This window comes from Oncorhynchus mykiss, chromosome 3 (genome assembly GCF_013265735.2).
Source record: "Oncorhynchus mykiss isolate Arlee chromosome 3, USDA_OmykA_1.1, whole genome shotgun sequence".
Classification (NCBI taxonomy): Eukaryota; Metazoa; Chordata; class Actinopteri; order Salmoniformes; family Salmonidae; genus Oncorhynchus; species Oncorhynchus mykiss.
The window spans coordinates 19,991,216-20,007,851 of NC_048567.1; the positions used below are offsets into that span (position 1 = coordinate 19,991,216).

The following is a 16,636-nucleotide window of genomic DNA, read 5'->3' on the forward strand; positions in this document are numbered from 1 at the left end:
CTACTAGCGCTCTAGTGTCCTCTACTAGCGCTCTAGTGTCCTCTACTAGCGCTCTGCTGTCCTCTACTAGCGCTCTGCTGTCCTCTACTAGCGCTCTGCTGTCCTCTACTAGCGCTCTGCTGTCCTCTACTAGCGCTCTAGTGTCCTCTACTAGCGCTCTAGTGTCCTCTACTAGCGCTCTAGTGTCCTCTACTAGCGCTCTGCCGTCCTCTACTAGCGCTCTAGTGTCCTCTACTAGCGCTCTAGTAGAGGGAGGGAGAAAAGGAAGGTGTAGTAGATAGTGGGGGAGGAGGATGGGAGAGATGGCTAAGAAGAACGAGGTAGAGAGTCGTAGCAAATAACTAGCAATCTCGCCAGCCGGTGTGTCTGGAGTCATGAGCCTTGTAATATGACCAAACTAGGTCTGTGGGAAAACGTGCGCCGTCCGGGGCTTATACAACGGAGCTCAATTGGGCGTTCAGTAGTTAGGGGAGAGAGAGGGTAGAGGGACTGTCCCCTGTTCTGTATTATAGTAGCTTGAAGCAGGAGTTGTCATTCTGCTGTCTCGCTCTGTCAGTCACCACCACTCCTCATCCTCTTCTCCTTCATCCCTGGCTGCATCCCTCCATCCATTTATCATCCTCCTGCATGGCCTCCACCTGTTCTTGCCCTCTGGACTCCAGAGGATGCCTTTTATTTTCGCTCAGTCGTTCTGCTATTTTATGGGTGAGGCGGCTGAGACTAAAGAGAACCTGCACACTGCCCTCACACTGTTTAGGAGGAGACTTCATTGGCACATTGCCTTGATGTCGCAGAGACCTTGTTGAAATGTTGCTCTGACGTTATTAGGGCGTTTGTGAGGGAATGGGGACAAGAGCAGCTCAGAGGGAGAGTAGGAAATGCCAGTGACGTTAAACACTGCTGTTAAAGCCTCAGCACCCTCACTCCCACATGCAAAAACACATCACATGGAATACAGTGCAGACTACTGACATCATCCAACCCCGCCTCTCCTTCTCGCCCTCCCTCCTCCCTCTTGTCCTCTTTCTTTATTTTCCCTCTCAATCTGCTTTCCTCCACCGGTCTCATCCTCTTCTTCTCTCCTCTCCCTTCCCTCCCTCCTTCCTACAGAACCCTCTGTGGTCCCCTCCAACGCGGCCGTGGTGGCAGGTGCTGTGATTGGCTCCCTTCTGGCCCTCCTCCTCGTCGCCGCCCTTATCGCCGTCCTGGTCACCCGGAGCCGCCGGCAACAGCAGGGTTACCGTGGCAACCCAAACCACAGCTCCTTCGACATAAAGTCGCGTCTCTTCGGCGCCGGCAAGAAGGGGAGCAAGAACGGGACAGGTGCTGGCGCCGGGGGCAACGGGGTGGGCGGCAACAACAACAGCCCCATCTATGTCTACAAGGAGGGCTCCGCCCATGATGGCCTGACTGACAAGGCCAATCAACATGTGCCGCTGCACCTGGGGGGGCATGGTGAGGGGGGGGTTGCCACGGCGCCCACTGCGCAGGACATCCTGCTGAGCGGCGAGCTGGACGAGGCAGAGCGAAGGAAGTTTGACCAGCTGGAGGACGACGAGGAGAGTTACGACCACTTTGGAGGGGGCGGGCCCATCCTGCAACTCCGCCCACCACATGACCAGGACGGAATCATGAGCGGTTACCTTGACGACGACATGGAGTCTCAGCGCGACGGGTCGGTCATCTCACGGACTGCCGTGTACGTGTAGAGAGAACGGGCAGAGGAAGAGGAGGAGGAAGGGAAAGCGGGATGGAAGAAGGAAAGGATGAATGAACATGTCCTCCTTCTAGAGGAGTCGGTGGTGTTGGGTTCTCCTCTGTTGGATCATTTGAAATATATTAACAACGACCAAACATGCAGCCCATAGAGATAGCAAGATGAAGTGGCTGAGGGAGGGAATGTACAGAAATGAGATGAACTGAATGAAGTGGCTGAGGGAGGGAATGTACAGAAACGAGATGAACTGAATGAAGTGGCTGAGGGAGGGAATGTACAGAAACAAGATGAACTGAATGAAGTGGCTGAGGGAGGGAATGTACAGAAACAAGATGAACTGAATGAAGAGGCTGAGGGAGGGAATGTACAGAAACAAGATGAACTGAATGAAGTGGCTGAGGGAGGGAATGTACAGAAACAAGATGGACTGAATGAAGTGGCTGAGGGAGGGAATGTACAGAAACAAGATGGACTGAATGAAGTGGCTGAGGGAGGGAATGTACAGAAACAAGATGAACTGAATGAAGAGGCTGAGGGAGGGAATGTACAGAAACAAGATTAACTGAATGAAGTGGCTGAGGGAGGGAATGTACAGAAACAAGATGAACTGAATGAAGTGGCTGAGGGAGGGAATGTACAGAAACAAGATGGAGGACTGGTGCGTTGATAAAACAACTATTTTTCTCTGGTCCCAATATGAAAAGTGGATCACTTGATATCTATCTACCAAAACAATGAAAGAAATCCTGAAACTATCTTTCTCACATCGCTGCTCTGTCTGTTGTGTTCCTCATTTCTTTAGTTTAGGGACCTTAGAGATTGAAGCCTCCAGAGAGACACATTGTAGTAGGGACTTGTGGGTAAAATGGCATCTCCATGCAGCCGTTCCCTCGCTAGATAGAGAAACTCCTCACTAAAATATTCACTCTTATCTCCACTAAATGCACAGTAGCAATGTAAGGGGTGTCACGATGCTCCCTGCTCCCTGCTATTCTCGTCTCTCTCCTGTGGGACAACGTTTGTTCCGGCTACAGTAGCCTTGTTTCTGCTGTATGTGACAGTACTGGGGAAGGGAACAGGAAGTTTGGCAGGGGAAGTGGTCGATGTAGTTGTGGTTATAAGTAAAATGTCAAACTCTCTCTAGTGTCTGTATGTTGCAGAAGGCCTCCTCTTTCTACCTAATTTTCTCTCTGCTATTGTGCCACCAACTGGAAGTATGTGCAGAATTTAGTTTGGGACATTCTGAAATGATAAACAACTTACTGAAGGAGGGGTAGTCATCTAGATGAAGACCGTGCATGAAAGGGGAACTGATAGAGGGATAGGAGAGAGGGAAACCATACAGCTGTTCTCTCATGTCCGGAGAGACGGGGAGAGAGGGATTAGGATGAATTGATAGAGGGAGAAAAAGGGACGGCTCAAACAGCAGGCTGTTCTCCCTCTCCTCCATTTGATCCCTCCCTCCTTGTGGTGTTCCTGACAGGAAGAGTTTGATTGCTAATGAGCCGTGAAGTCAATGCTCATTTAAGCCCACACACACACACACCAAATTACCACCGCTTAGATGGTATGACGTGGACATTTTCTCTCCCTCCTCGCTCTCCTCTCCTCCCTCCTTACCCTGTCTCTTACCTCTGTCTCTCTCCATCACCTCTCTCCTTCTCTCCCTCACTGTCTCTCTCTCCTCCACCAGACTTTCTCCATCACCTCTCTCTACCGTGTGTGTGTGTGTGTGTGTAATTTACACAGGGCTGTGGGGAGGTCAGGGATACAGGGAGAGCAGAGGGAGTATTTCTTGCCTCCCTCCCTACGTGTCAAACACCCCACTTACTGTACCCCCTTCCTCCTGCCTGACCTGACTCAGAAAGCCATGGAGTCATGCCCTGCTCTCTGTACATCTTGGCTTTCATAGTTTGATTAGTAAGGTTTCCTCCTATCCCATTGTATATGTTGCTCTGTCAATCTATACAATCACAAGGTATATAGAAATCCAAATACATGATGGCATATTTGCATCTGTAGCTAATTAAGATATAAATGAATTGATTGATTCTGTGCATACACAGGGGGGTGAATGACCTGTTATAGGACCTACATTGACTAGCAGAGGTCTGGGTATAATCCTTCATGATTCAGACAGACCGGAGCCTGATAGTTTAGTGACTAATTTGTCTTTCTAACAAGACAGTCGAGGGCTGTTCAAGCCAATATCACCATGTACAACTATTACACATCACTAGAGGCAAACAGACGACCACTGGAAGGCTATGACCAGCTGTCTTCCTGAAGAGCCTTACTTTCCTACCCTCAATAGCCCAGATCTGAATCCCCTCTGAATCAGCCCCTTCACAACTCCTATCTCATGACTCCCCTGTGATTCATCGTGTTCCCTGGTTAATCAGTGGGGTTTCCTTGGCCGCCCTGACCAGATGAGGCACCTGATTGGCCCATTAAGCCTGGGTCTGTTTCTGAGTCACGACCAGCCAGAGGTCATGGGGTCAAACGATGTGCGTTTTACCGCTGAGGGCGTGGAGGGTGCCTGTGGGTCGCCCCTCTAATGGGGCACTTTAACTTTAACCCATAGGGTTCACAGTGAAACACACATATTACACACGCACTCTGGTGAGAGAGCGACATGTAGTAGTGTACCAGGATGACCTTGACTGTTGTGGTGGAGGTTGACCTTGGTGTGGGGGAGAGAAAGGAACAGAGAGGGGGAGACTGGGAGGAAGGGATGGATACTGACCCACTGTGCGACTCGCCTAACCATCAGCACTTGATAACACGATAGCCTAAGTATGTCAATTATAATAGATTGATAGCATTATGGCCTCAGTATAGGCCAAAACTCTGACTTACATACACATTATAGATACAGTACACATGCAGGAAGCAGGGCTCAACATTGCAACCATTTTACTCGCATATGCGCCTAAATATTTTGCTGTGCGACATATAATTTTTATTTTGCATCCCCAGTGTGCTGAGAACCGTTTTGAATTCTAGCTTCATTACCTCAAATATTTTTCACTGTGTTCCTAAATTTCTTTGTGTGCACCTACATTTTTCAACTTAGCCACACACGTGCTCCTAAAAAAGGTCAGCGTAGAGGCCTGTAATGAACTACTTATCATGACCACTAACACAAACATGTATCTCCTATCTTTGCACTTGTGTGTAACACCAAAACAGGATATGCCCACTAGTTATATTTGTATGAAGGTGATTAAGTGTGTCTTTGGAGAAATATAGATAATGTCCTTCGGTTTGTAATGTGAAGGAGGAGTAGGAGAGAAAGTTGTATATATTTTTTGGTGTGAGGTATCTGTATACTATATATGTACGGATCTTTATTTTTCTTGTCGAACTCCTGTGGAAAAAAATGTGGATATTTATCAGTGTAAATAACTGCTGTATAGAGTCAATGTTGTCGTGTGGAACTCATTTCCTGGTTTGGCCAAGGTCAAAGTTCAATCGGAGCCAATAATACTGTACTCAGAATGTAACTGCTTGAATAGACAACCCTTAAATGAAAAGGTGTAGGATGTATAAGATGCACATCTTCAGCTATTAAATACATGTAAACATTTTAGTTTTTCAGCCAGGATGATGACTGAAATAACTGGATTAGACAGGCTCACTAAACTCAATCAGCATACTTACTTCACCCATAAACACACACACTATTTATCAGATAGAGTAGCTCCCACAGAGTCAGCGCTGTGTGTGGTTTCTAAGTCAGCGCTGTGTGTGGTTTCTGAGTCAGCGCTGTGTGTGTGGCTCAGGGGCTTTGGGACATCTGTCACTGCCACAGGGTGTGTAACCCTAATGTAACCCCCATTTCCTGCCCCCTCTGTCTCTTAGCATAGGGAGTTAGAGGAGACATTACTGTACACTGTCCCCTGCAGCCTGATCTCTCTCTCTCACGCACACACAGAAAGAGGGAACTAGTAGGAGAGACACTTCCCAAACGCACACAAACACTCAGTGGTCCCAACTAAGCTCGATGGTCAGAACTCTGTCAGCACATTCACAGATCCTTCTGTTCCCCAGAGACTGGGAGAGAGCCACATACACACTCCTCTTGCCCAATGTCAGGGATTTTAAGGAGAATGTGTGCTAAGAACACTTTATGAGAATCATCTGTACTGTTGCTCTCTCTCTCTCTCTCTGTGAGTGCTGCGTTTTACTGCTTTCCCAAAATAAAATACCCAATTGGCCAAACTTGACCTCCACAGACTGGTCCCGAAGTAAAATGCTTCTAGAAAATCACTATCCAACTATGTCTTCAGTCGTTTACAACATTCAGTTGTTTTTTTGAAGTAAATGTTTTCTGGGAATCTTCTCTTGACCTCCTCTTGTACTGGTTGGCACAAAGGTTTTAAAATGAAAATGCTTTTAGAGAGTTGACGTAATGTCCATGACCTGGAGCTAGCACAGTGGTAGGTAGGTAGTTAGTTAGTAGTTGTTGATAATCCACATCGTCGTCCTCTGGCTCTAAACACTGATGACTAATCCAAGCCTTAGCTTCCTTGTCTGTCTCGATCGCTCCCCCCTGACATGTACATAGTATAAATATATAAATACAGTATCTAGCGGAAAGAATGACTAATTTATGGTGTCACGTGTTCTATTTGTCAGCGCCAAGCATGAAGGATTTATTCTGTTCTGTATCAATGCTTAGTCCTTATCTTTTTCTCTCTTATTGCAGTGCTTTATAATGAATGCTTTTGGAGTGCTTTATTTCTCCACTGCTTTGCTGTGACTACTACGCCACAACAGGCTTCATGTGCTTTTACTGCACAAAATGGTGCGCGGTGCACACAAAACAATCTTACCACAAAATGTGCTTTTTATTCACCATTCATTTTTTAAAGGAACATTCTAGAATTTGTCACTATTTGTCATGTCTTTCTATTTTTTAAAATATTTGTTTTGTTGTATTTGGTTGCAATTAAAGTTTTCTTGATTTTTGAAATGATGACCTTGTTGCTGTGTATTATGTACATAGAAGGAATATAAATAGTAATTGAATGTAGGTATCTGGGTATATTTATTATCAATGTCCTCTGTTGGCTAGTGTCACATGTTAGCACACCATGGAGGGTGCTGAGTCTTGCTGTTTGTCTCGTTTTGGTTGTGATAAAACTGTTCATTGTCAAGAGTGCTGATAACATACAGTATCTAGGCTATGGGAATCAACATGAAGGTTAGAGGGGGAGAGAGGCCATTGTAGGTGAATTGTGTTAGCTCACGGTTCACTCACACACCCAAGCCCCTCCCCCTGTTTGTTTGATTTGCATATGTCATCTGGTTGGCTGAAGTGACCCTGCTGCTGTGGTAACGGGTAGTTTGGACAAGAGTGGGAGAGTCAAGGAAACATACCGATACTGTGTGTAATGGCTTAGGAATGTGGTGTTGCTTTAGTGTTACTCTGGAGGCAGGGGGAGGGTTTGTTATCAGTTGGGGAATGTGCATGCTGGCTGAAACGAAGTAATTAGACCAGCTCTCAAGGGCTGCATTCTTTGAAACCTCTGACTCCACCAGACTGGTTTGGTAAAGAAAGTGGGAGGAGACGTGTGCTTGCATGCGCCCATCATTTTATCACTGTAGAACTGTGACCTTCACTCCCCACGGTAATACAGTGCAGAGAAGTGGAAATGGATTCATTGTGTGAAGGTTTGAATGTTTTTCTGCCCTGTAGTCTCCGCTAGAACCAATTTGGTTCTTTAGGTCCGTATCTTCCGTGTCTTAACTCATTGCCTCAGGTCTGTGTGTGTCGTCTATGGAGGCTTTCCGTCGATGCTCAAACTATTTATTCAGAGTCCAGACAGCCATCTGGCTCCACTAATTGCTTTGAGTCTGAGGCTGGAAAAATGAGAAGGCGACTTTCACTCTCTCTCTCTCACTCTCACTCTCACTCTCTCTTTCTCACTCTCACTCTCTTCTCTGGGCTCCTGGCTGAATGCTGAAGACTTCCTTTCACAACAGAACAGAAATGGTGGCATCACTTGAAACACATGAGAGGGATACACCCACACTGTGTTGCGCTCAACACAAATATTGAACAGTTGAAGAGTAGTGACCCCTTAAACCAAAACCTGGCTGTTCAACCAAAAACCACATCTAGATTTGAATCCAAACGGACACTGTTCTAACGTAGTGCTGTGCCAGTCCAGTGTCAATCCCCTGTGGTTGTATTGTAGTGATGCCCAGGGCACTGTCTTGGTGGTCCTGTTCTGGCTCCCTGTGACGGGAGGATGAGACAGACGTGGTTTTTGTGTCTGTCGGACTCGGTTAGGAATAATGGCGTGTGTTTCTGTGTTTGTGCACGGCGGAATGTACTGTAACGGCATGTGTGTGTGTGTGTGTGTGTGTGTGTTTAGACACCAGCAAAGTGGAACAGTTTGTTTCTGTGTCTGGTATGATGGCCTGAGGGGGGTGCTGTGTGTGTGTGTGTGTGTGTGAGGAGACCTGTGTGTGTGGACATCAGAGTTGGTAGACATGTATGTATTCATATCTGCGTGTAAGCCTGTTTTTACCCAGCAGCATTCAAAGTTTATACTGTCCATAGCTTCTAATTGTCTGAGCTACTGTCCAGTCCATACAGTAGAATATAGATTAACACACACACTAACCTGTTCTAGTCTGCAGATGGATGGATAGAAGCTAGCCTACTGCCACCTGTCTCCGTTTAACCTCTCACCCTTAGGCTCCAGGCCTGACTCAACGATTCCATAGTGTGATAGCTGGCCTGATGAGTGAATCACAGTAGGATGTATTGATGGGCTGACCCATGAGGGCATCTCTTCAATGACCTAAATGAGTAGCCAGCCTGGTTCTGACCTTTTTTAATGTGAAAGGAAACTCCTTTTGGCCTCATCACATGCTTTGTGTAGATTATGTTTGACTTTCTCCAATCCAGAGCCACAGATTTACGGTGTATTCATTTTTTGTACTGTTCTAATTTAAAACCAAATCCTGTATATGAGCCTTGTGCTGCACACCAATGGCAATATTTTACATCTTACAGAGCACTTTTTTCATGTGCTGTATTTGATCTTCTACTCCCTGCTGTTTGCATGGCTTCTCCTGGTCTAGCCTGGGTACCTGACTGTCTGCATTCCACACTATTACTCTGTTGTTGTGTCAATGTCACGTACACTAAAGCAGAACACACAAACTCTTGAGATTACTGAGACTACTCTTTAGTATAACAGACACAGGAAATGGAATTGTTCCCCTTTATCATTAAGTCATAATGTTGACTTCTCAGGGTTTTATTAAGCTACATTTTGTACACACACACACACACACACACACACACACACAACCCCGGGTCTCCTGTGTGGGGTGGATGCCCCTGTATCCCCTAGCGTCCCAAGGAGTTTACTCTTCCTGTCCTGATGCTGACAGCAGACAGGGAGCAGAGGATTGTGGGTAGCAGGGCTCCCAGGGGTGGTGCATGGTTGGCCCACTGCCACCAGAGCAGCAGGGGTGGTGAGGGGGGTATCTGACAGGGTTGAGATGGGGGTGGAGGTAGAGGGGGGTAGATCCAGTTGAATGCACCTTCCACATGACAGAGTGTGTTTGGGAGGAGGACTGTGGAGGAGAAGTGGGGGGTTGTTGTAGGGTGATGGGTTTCAGTATAGTGTAGGGGGAGGTGATAGAGGATGTTTGGGAGGAGGACTGTGGAGGAGAAGTGGGGGGTTGTTGTAGGGTGATCGGTTTCAGTATAGTGTAGGGGGAGGTGATAGAGGATGTTTGGGAGGAGGACTGTGGAGGAGAAGTGGTGGTTGTTGTAGAGGGATGGGTTTCAGTATAGTGTAGGTTTAGGAGTGGGTTGATTTGGGCTGAGGAGAGGAATGGGGGGAGTAGGATTAGAAGAGAGGGGGCACGGGGTTAGTGCAATTGTGTTAGTTTAGATTCTGTGACATCAGTGTGTGTGTGTTCTCTCTATATATCCCACTCAGTGGTGCAGTGACCTCAACCACCACCTGCAAAAACAGACTGCAGACGCAGATGAGAGGTGTGTGTGTGTGTGCACCAAGTTCCCATGCTGGGATGTACCTGGAACTAAACCTCTCCCTGAAGCACACAGAATAATAATACATTTGTCAGGGTCCTGGTTAGCTGGCAGCACTGACCTACTGTCTGTCAGTCTGATCTTTATCGATATGAGAATGGTTACCCCTGCTCCGATCCTAAGAATAGATATGTGTGTGTTTGGCTCGGGCACTCACCGTCTCAACACGCTCTCAATCGTGCTCTCACCACACACACACACACACACACACACCAACCAATCAAGAGAAGAGCAGAAACAGAAATACTCTGGCTCTAGGTTGGTCAGGATAAGTCATATGATATTTTAATTGGACTCTTGTCAGGTCTAGAGTGAATCAACTGGTCACAGTGTGTCGTTGTGACGATGTACATGCAGCTCTCTCACACGGGATAGAGATTGTGTGTGTCTTCTCTCTGAGGTAGTCCAGAGTGATTTTATTCAGTGACTGTGTGGTCTCGTCTCTCTGTAGGAGTGAAGTCTATTTCTGTCCTTTGTCTGACATTAAGTAGAGTCAGGTTGTGGGAAGTACTGTGACAACTTCACACAGCTATGCCTGTGTGTGAGGCAACTTCTCTTGACACTTCTACACACACTCTGTATTATCGCATCCCATTCACCTTTGTCTCTCCATCTAAACACCTCTTTTTCTTCTCTATCAGACATCCATCTTCTCCATCACTCGCTCTCTCTGCTGCTTACTCTTTCACCTCTTCTATTGTCCCTCCTTTTTTGACCTTTTTCTCGCTCTCGGTTTTTCTCTCTGTTACTCTCATAATAAAGAAGGGAGATGGATGGTGAGAATCTGACAACCCACCTCACTGCTCAGAGATACTGTCTCTCTTCCTCCCCTTATATCTCTCCCTGTTTCTCTGATCTGGTTACCACAGGAGACTGACAACCCTGCAGCCAATCAGATCAGAATATATTCTGTGAGGAAAGGAGTTCCTTCCCCTTTCCACTTATTGAGCTTCTCTGTTGCAAGCCAGACGTTGTCTAGAGGGCAGAACAGAGGGGAGCTAAAGGTATTGAACTGTGTGGTGTATCTACCTGTCTTCTGAGTCTTAGCCTCCCTGCTGAGCCCTGTTCTTAACACACTGCAGGGCCACAGTGACAGGGCCACAGTGACAGGGGCACAAATATGGTGCTGTGGGTCTGCTCCATGGAGAGGCCTGATTCATGTCCATGTGCAGAGGAGTGTCTGACACGAGAGCAGTGTGTGTGACATACGAGAGCAGTGTGTGTGACATACGAGAGCAATGAGCAGCCGGGGCCTTAGTCACACACACACACACAGAGCAATATTAGAGCTCTCATCTTTTACCACCTATGGCTCCTTGGGCGTAGCAGCACTATATTGGTTTAGCTGTACTTTAGTGTGTGTCTGGTCTGGGAGTCTCTAGTCTTCTATCATCTGTAGCCCCATGCCTCTATTCTACAATTTATCTCTGTATTACAGGGCCTGTCTGAGCTTTTCTCCTGTCCTTTATCCTCCATAGGCCCACACCAGGGATGCGGCAAAAATGGCCCTCTATTCCCTATGTAGTGCACTACTTTTGACCAGAGCCCATAACAAATAGGTTGTGAATTTGGGACACAGGCCATGTGATGTATGGAGCTGTTCCATTTCTAGATCTGTTTCTGTGCTACATGGTCAGTCTAGTGTCTGTGGCCAGGTTGTCTGTGGCCAGGTTGTCTGTGGCCAGGTTGTCTGTGGCCAGGTTGTCTGTGGCCAGGTTGTCTGTGGCCAGGTTGTCTGTGGCCAGGTTGTCTGTGGCTGCTGTGTTCAGTACTGTGTGGGGGGGTGTGTGTGTGTGAGTGGCTGCTGCGTTCAGTACTGTGTGTGTGTGTGTGTGTGTGTGTGTGTGTGCGTGGCTGCTGCGGTATTCAATTATTTTTTGTTTGTGTGTGTGTCTGCTCCCATTGTGTGTAGGCAGTCTATTTGACTTGATGAGCCAGGCTTTGTATTAGGCAGGTTAAGCTGCAGGGGGAATTTTGTAACAGTTGACCGGTTCCACTGAGTCATTTGTGTGGAGGAGAGAGCGGAAAAGAGCGCGGAGGGAGGGAGGGAGTAGGGGCACAAGTGGTTCGGGGTGAAAGATGAGTGCAGATGAAAAGTGATGGAGGGGAAAAGAAAGAGAGAACAACAGCTGGAAGAGCCAGAGGGAGCAGAGATGACACTGCCCAACCTTCCTTCTCTCCCTCCCTCCTTCATTCCTTCCCTCCTTCCTTGTCCTTCATCCATGGGCCCTGAGCCTGTCTGTAGTGTATAGCCCCATTCCTCATTACGCTCTCTCAACCTTAAAGGTCACAGGCATGGTGGGATGGAGGAGGGCTTTTAAAATGCAACAAGAAAAGCTCCTTTATGTAACTGCTGCTGGAGCTTTTGTCAGGGAGTTGTGTGTCTTTGTCAGGGAGTTGTGTGTCTTTGTCAGGGAGTTGTGTGTCTTTGTCAGGGGGTTGTGTGTCTTTGTCAGGGGGTTGTGTGTCTTTGTCAGGGGGTTGTGTGTCTTTGTCAGGGGGTTGTGTGTCTTTGTCAGGGGGTTGTGTGTCTTTGTCAGGGGGTTGTGTGTCTTTGTCAGGGGGTTGTGTGTCTTTGTCAGGGGGTTGTGTGTCTTTGTCAGGGGGTTGTGTGTCTTTGTCAGGGGGTTGTGTGTCTTTGTCAGGGGGTTGTGTGTCTTTGTCAGGGGGTTGTGTGTCTTTGTCAGGGGGTTGTGTGTCTTTGTCAGGGGGTTGTGTGTCTTTGTCAGGGGGTTGTGTGTCTTTGTCAGGGGGTTGTGTCTTTGTCAGGGGGTTGTGTGTCTTTGTCAGGGAGTTGTGTGTCTTTGTCAGGGAGTTGTGTGTGTGGGTTGATACTACTGTGTTTAACTCTCTGCTGACATCATCTAATATCCATAGACTAGTTTCACTGGGCTCTCTGCAACTTGAGGTGCTGTACAGTAACCAGGCCTATAGCCAAGTCTCCATGCCTGTCCCCTATAGCTCTGGCTGTCCTGTCCACCCTGTCCCCTATTGCCTCTGTCTCCTTCACTGACTCCCCCCTCCTCTCCCTATCCACCCTCCTCTCTTCTCTCCCTCCTCACTCCAACCCTCCTGTCTCTATTTGTGGTAGTAATGTTTTTGTATAGTGATGACAACCAGGGTCATAGCTAGCCTGCCACCACGTCCAGCGGTGGAGCTGTGAGACACACACACACACACACACACACACACACACACTAGTGTTTGGTGACATTTTACAGCAAAATGATTCATCAGTGTTGACATTCAGCCTTATGAATAATATTCATGATCCATACAGCAGAGGCATGTTACACATGAGTGTACACACACACACACACACGCTTCTGCAGGCGGTGGGGAGAGCATGTCACAGCCAAGACATGTCACACACACACAGAATGCATTTACCCAAGTTACTGGTCACTAGAGATGTTCTTCCACTATACAATGGATGGACTGTAGATCTGTAGTCCGATAGATGAATAATTAGACTCGTATAACCGTTGTTCTCTTTCATTCTGAAAGACTTTACCCCCCCCCCCCCCCCCCCCCAGTGTTTTGTTTAATTCAGATTTTTAATCAGCCAGACATTTTTGAATTTTTATTTCAGTCATATTTTTCATCTGTTTTCAGTAACACACTTTTCCTTCAGGCATTGGACCTGTGTGAAGTCTGGTATGATGAGTCAATTTTGAAAGGAGCTAGAGGTTTGGTGCGTTAAAGAGAGAGAATGAGTTGGAGTGAGTGAAGATAATGAGATGATGGGCTTTGGGGCAGGTGAACATTCCTTGGTGTCATATAGCAGAGGGTGAAGGGAGAGTGTCTTTCTGTCAAACGGGTTGGTGACAGTGGACACTGTTGTCTATGGCATGTATGCTAAGTCAACCAGCCTAATATTGCTTAATGGTCTACTGACTGGTGTGTTTCAGAGGAAGTGGTTGAGCTTTTATCTTGGCTAGTGAGTCAGTCGGGTTCCTGTCACTCTGGCTACCTGGCTGCTGCTACCTGCTAGACCGTTCTGTCACCTGCTAGACAGTTCTGTCACCTGCTAGACAGTTCTGCTAGACAGTTCTGTCACCTGCTAGACAGTTCTGTCACCTGCTAGACAGTTCTGCTAGACAGTTCTGTCACCTGCTAGACAGTTCTGCTAGACAGTTCTGCTAGACATTTCTGTCACCTGCTAGACAGTTCTGTCACCTGCTAGACAGTTCTGTCACCTGCTAGACTGTTCTGTCACCTGCTAGACCGTTCTGTCACCTGCTAGACCGTTCTGTCACCTGCTAGACTGTTCTGTCACCTGCTAGACCGTTCTGTCACCTGCTAGACCGTTCTGTCACCTGCTAGACTGTTCTGTCACCTGCTAGACCGTTCTGTCACCTGCTAGACCGTTCTGTCACCTGCTAGACCGTTCTGTCACCTGCTAGACTGTTCTGTCACCTGCTAGACCGTTCTGTCACCTGCTAGACCGTTCTGTCACCTGCTAGACCGTTCTGTCACCTGCTTGACTGTTCTGTCACCTGTTAGACAGTTCTGCTAGACTGTTCTGTCACCTGTTAGACAGTTCTGCTAGACTGTTCTGTCACCTGCTCGACTGTTCTGTCACCTGCTCGACTGTTCTGTCACCTGCTCGACTGTTCTGTCACCTGCTAGACTGTTCTGTCACCTGCTAGACTGTTCTGTCACCTGCTTGACTGTTCTGTCACCTGTTAGACAGTTCTGCTAGACCGTTCTGTCACCTGCTAGACAGCTCTGTCACCTGCTAGACAGCTCTGTCACCTGCTAGACAGCTCTGTCACCTGCTAGACAGCTCTGTCACCTGCTAGACAGCTCTGTCACCTGCTAGACAGTTTTGTCACCTGCTAGACAGTTTTGTCACCTGCTAGACAGTTCTGTCACCTAGAGGAAACACTGATGGTCCTGATACAGGTGTCTCAGAGACCAGTGTGTATTGTTCACCTCCAGTTGAGCTGGTAGAGCAGAGACAGAGGGACCTGATACAAGTCTAACAGGTGTGTCTGTGTCTAGAAGAAAGATGGGTATGTGTCACCTCGAGTAGACGCACATCTATCTGATACCGCTGTGTGTGTGTGTCGCCTGCAGGAAGTGTTGAACATCAACAAGCCATTGATAGATTACACAGAGAACAATGCCATGATCTGCTCCTGTTCAGGTGACTGCTACTGTGTACACAGCAGGGTTGGGATCAATTCAGTTTCAATGCAGTCAATCCAGGAAGTGAACTGAAATTCAAGACCTGCAAACGTCTCATAGAAAGTAAATGGAAACTTTTCAATGATTGAATTGAAATGGAAGTTACCCCAACCCTGGTACACAGACCAAAAGAAAGTTGAGCTTTGTGAGATGTTGAGAACAGACAGAATACCGGCCCAGGCGAAGACAGTTGGAGTAGAAAGGAAGCCACTGCCCATCTAGGTATGTAATAGCTGCCTCATCCTTCACAATGAGTAGCCTCCATTCCCATAGCAGCAGATCAAAAACACTCACATCAGCTCTGTTCCATCCGTCTGACTCTGTGTTGTTACACAGGTACCTTTCTTCCCCACACACACTCCTGTCTCTCCGTGTGTGTGTTCCCTCTCCTCTCGCCGTGTCTAACGCGGTCTGACACACACTTGTGCTGAAGCGTACACACACACTAACTACTTCAGGAGGATTGGACTGGACTGTGTAAAGCTGGCAAGAAATCAATCCTCTCTCCCTCTTCTCCCTTCTTCCACTCTTCTGTCCTCTGAGCTCTGTATTAAATATGTAGAGGACTGTGCTGTGCTGGGTGTTTTAAGGGCTAGTGTAGTGTCTCCTCAGGGAACACTGATATGACTCTCATCAACACCGCTCTGAATGACGTGTGTGTGTGTACATAAGCACTTACAATGAGGATTGTAGTGTGTTACTGTACACACACACACACACACACACACATACACAATGACTTAGTGTGCTCTGGTGAACACTTAAATTGACTGGCATGCACTCACACACACTGACTAGTGTCTACAGTACAATGATTATAATGTGAAAAACAACCAGCAGTGTTGCAGTTTGACACACTTAAACCTGTGCACCTGGCACCCACTACCGTACTCCGTTCAAAGGCACTTTAATATTTTGTCTTGCTCATTCACCCTCTGAATGACACATGTCTCGAGGCTTAAAATCCTTCTTTAACCTGTCTCCTCCACTTCATCTGCACTGATTTCAATAAGTGACCACCGATTTCACCTGGATTCAGCTGGCCGGTCTGTCATGGAAAGAGCGGGTGTTCCTAATGTTTTGTACACTCAGTGGATGTGTGTCTTTCTGTACTGTGTTGACTGCCATGTTGAGTGTCATTGTAACGCGCAGCCAGTGTTTGTGTCATGTCTTTCACGCAGGGCTGGCCTGCTGTTCCACACTGCACCAAGTGTCCTTCACTGCTACCTATTGATTACCTCACACACTGTGCTCCTCGCCCACTGATATGTATTTATGTCCACTCACCCACTTTATACTTTGCTGTTGCTATTGAACTGTCTATCTCTGACACCACACACACACACACACTGAGAGGTGGGAGAGATGGAGGAGCACAATACAGCTAACTGTATATTGAGATTCCGATGAATTGTGACATAAAAATGATTATCTGAGAGAGACAGACTTGATGCAGTGTGTTAGATGCTGTAGGAAGGATCATTATGTGCTCATGGGGTTGTCTGTCTGGAGGATATTGTCGGTAAGGCCTTTTGATGCATGTACAGCAGTTTGATATTCTTCATCTGTGACATGCGGGGGTGGGTGTGCATGTGTAAATGTGAATATTAGCATCCATATGCATACATTGTGTGTGTGTG

General features: G+C 47.3%; 1 protein-coding gene across 3 annotated transcripts in view; it reads left to right on the forward strand.

Moving 5' to 3' along the window:
* The window catches only part of LOC110512638 (nectin-2), an 86,335-nt gene that overhangs the window by 61,140 nt on the left and 8,559 nt on the right, over positions 1–16,636 (forward strand). Inside the window, exon 7 of one of the 3 annotated variants that reach the window (XR_005041340.1) lies at positions 1,111–2,375. The exons of 1 other annotated variant lie outside the window; for it this stretch is intronic. Coding sequence is in view for 1 of the 2 variants with exons in the window: in XM_036971395.1 (XP_036827290.1) it covers positions 1,111–1,709 (599 nt within the window). In the remaining variant the exon portion in view is untranslated. Of the gene's footprint in view, positions 1–1,110; positions 6,699–16,636 lie in introns of those variants that run through there. One more of the 3 variants, XM_036971395.1, reaches the window with a different exon arrangement.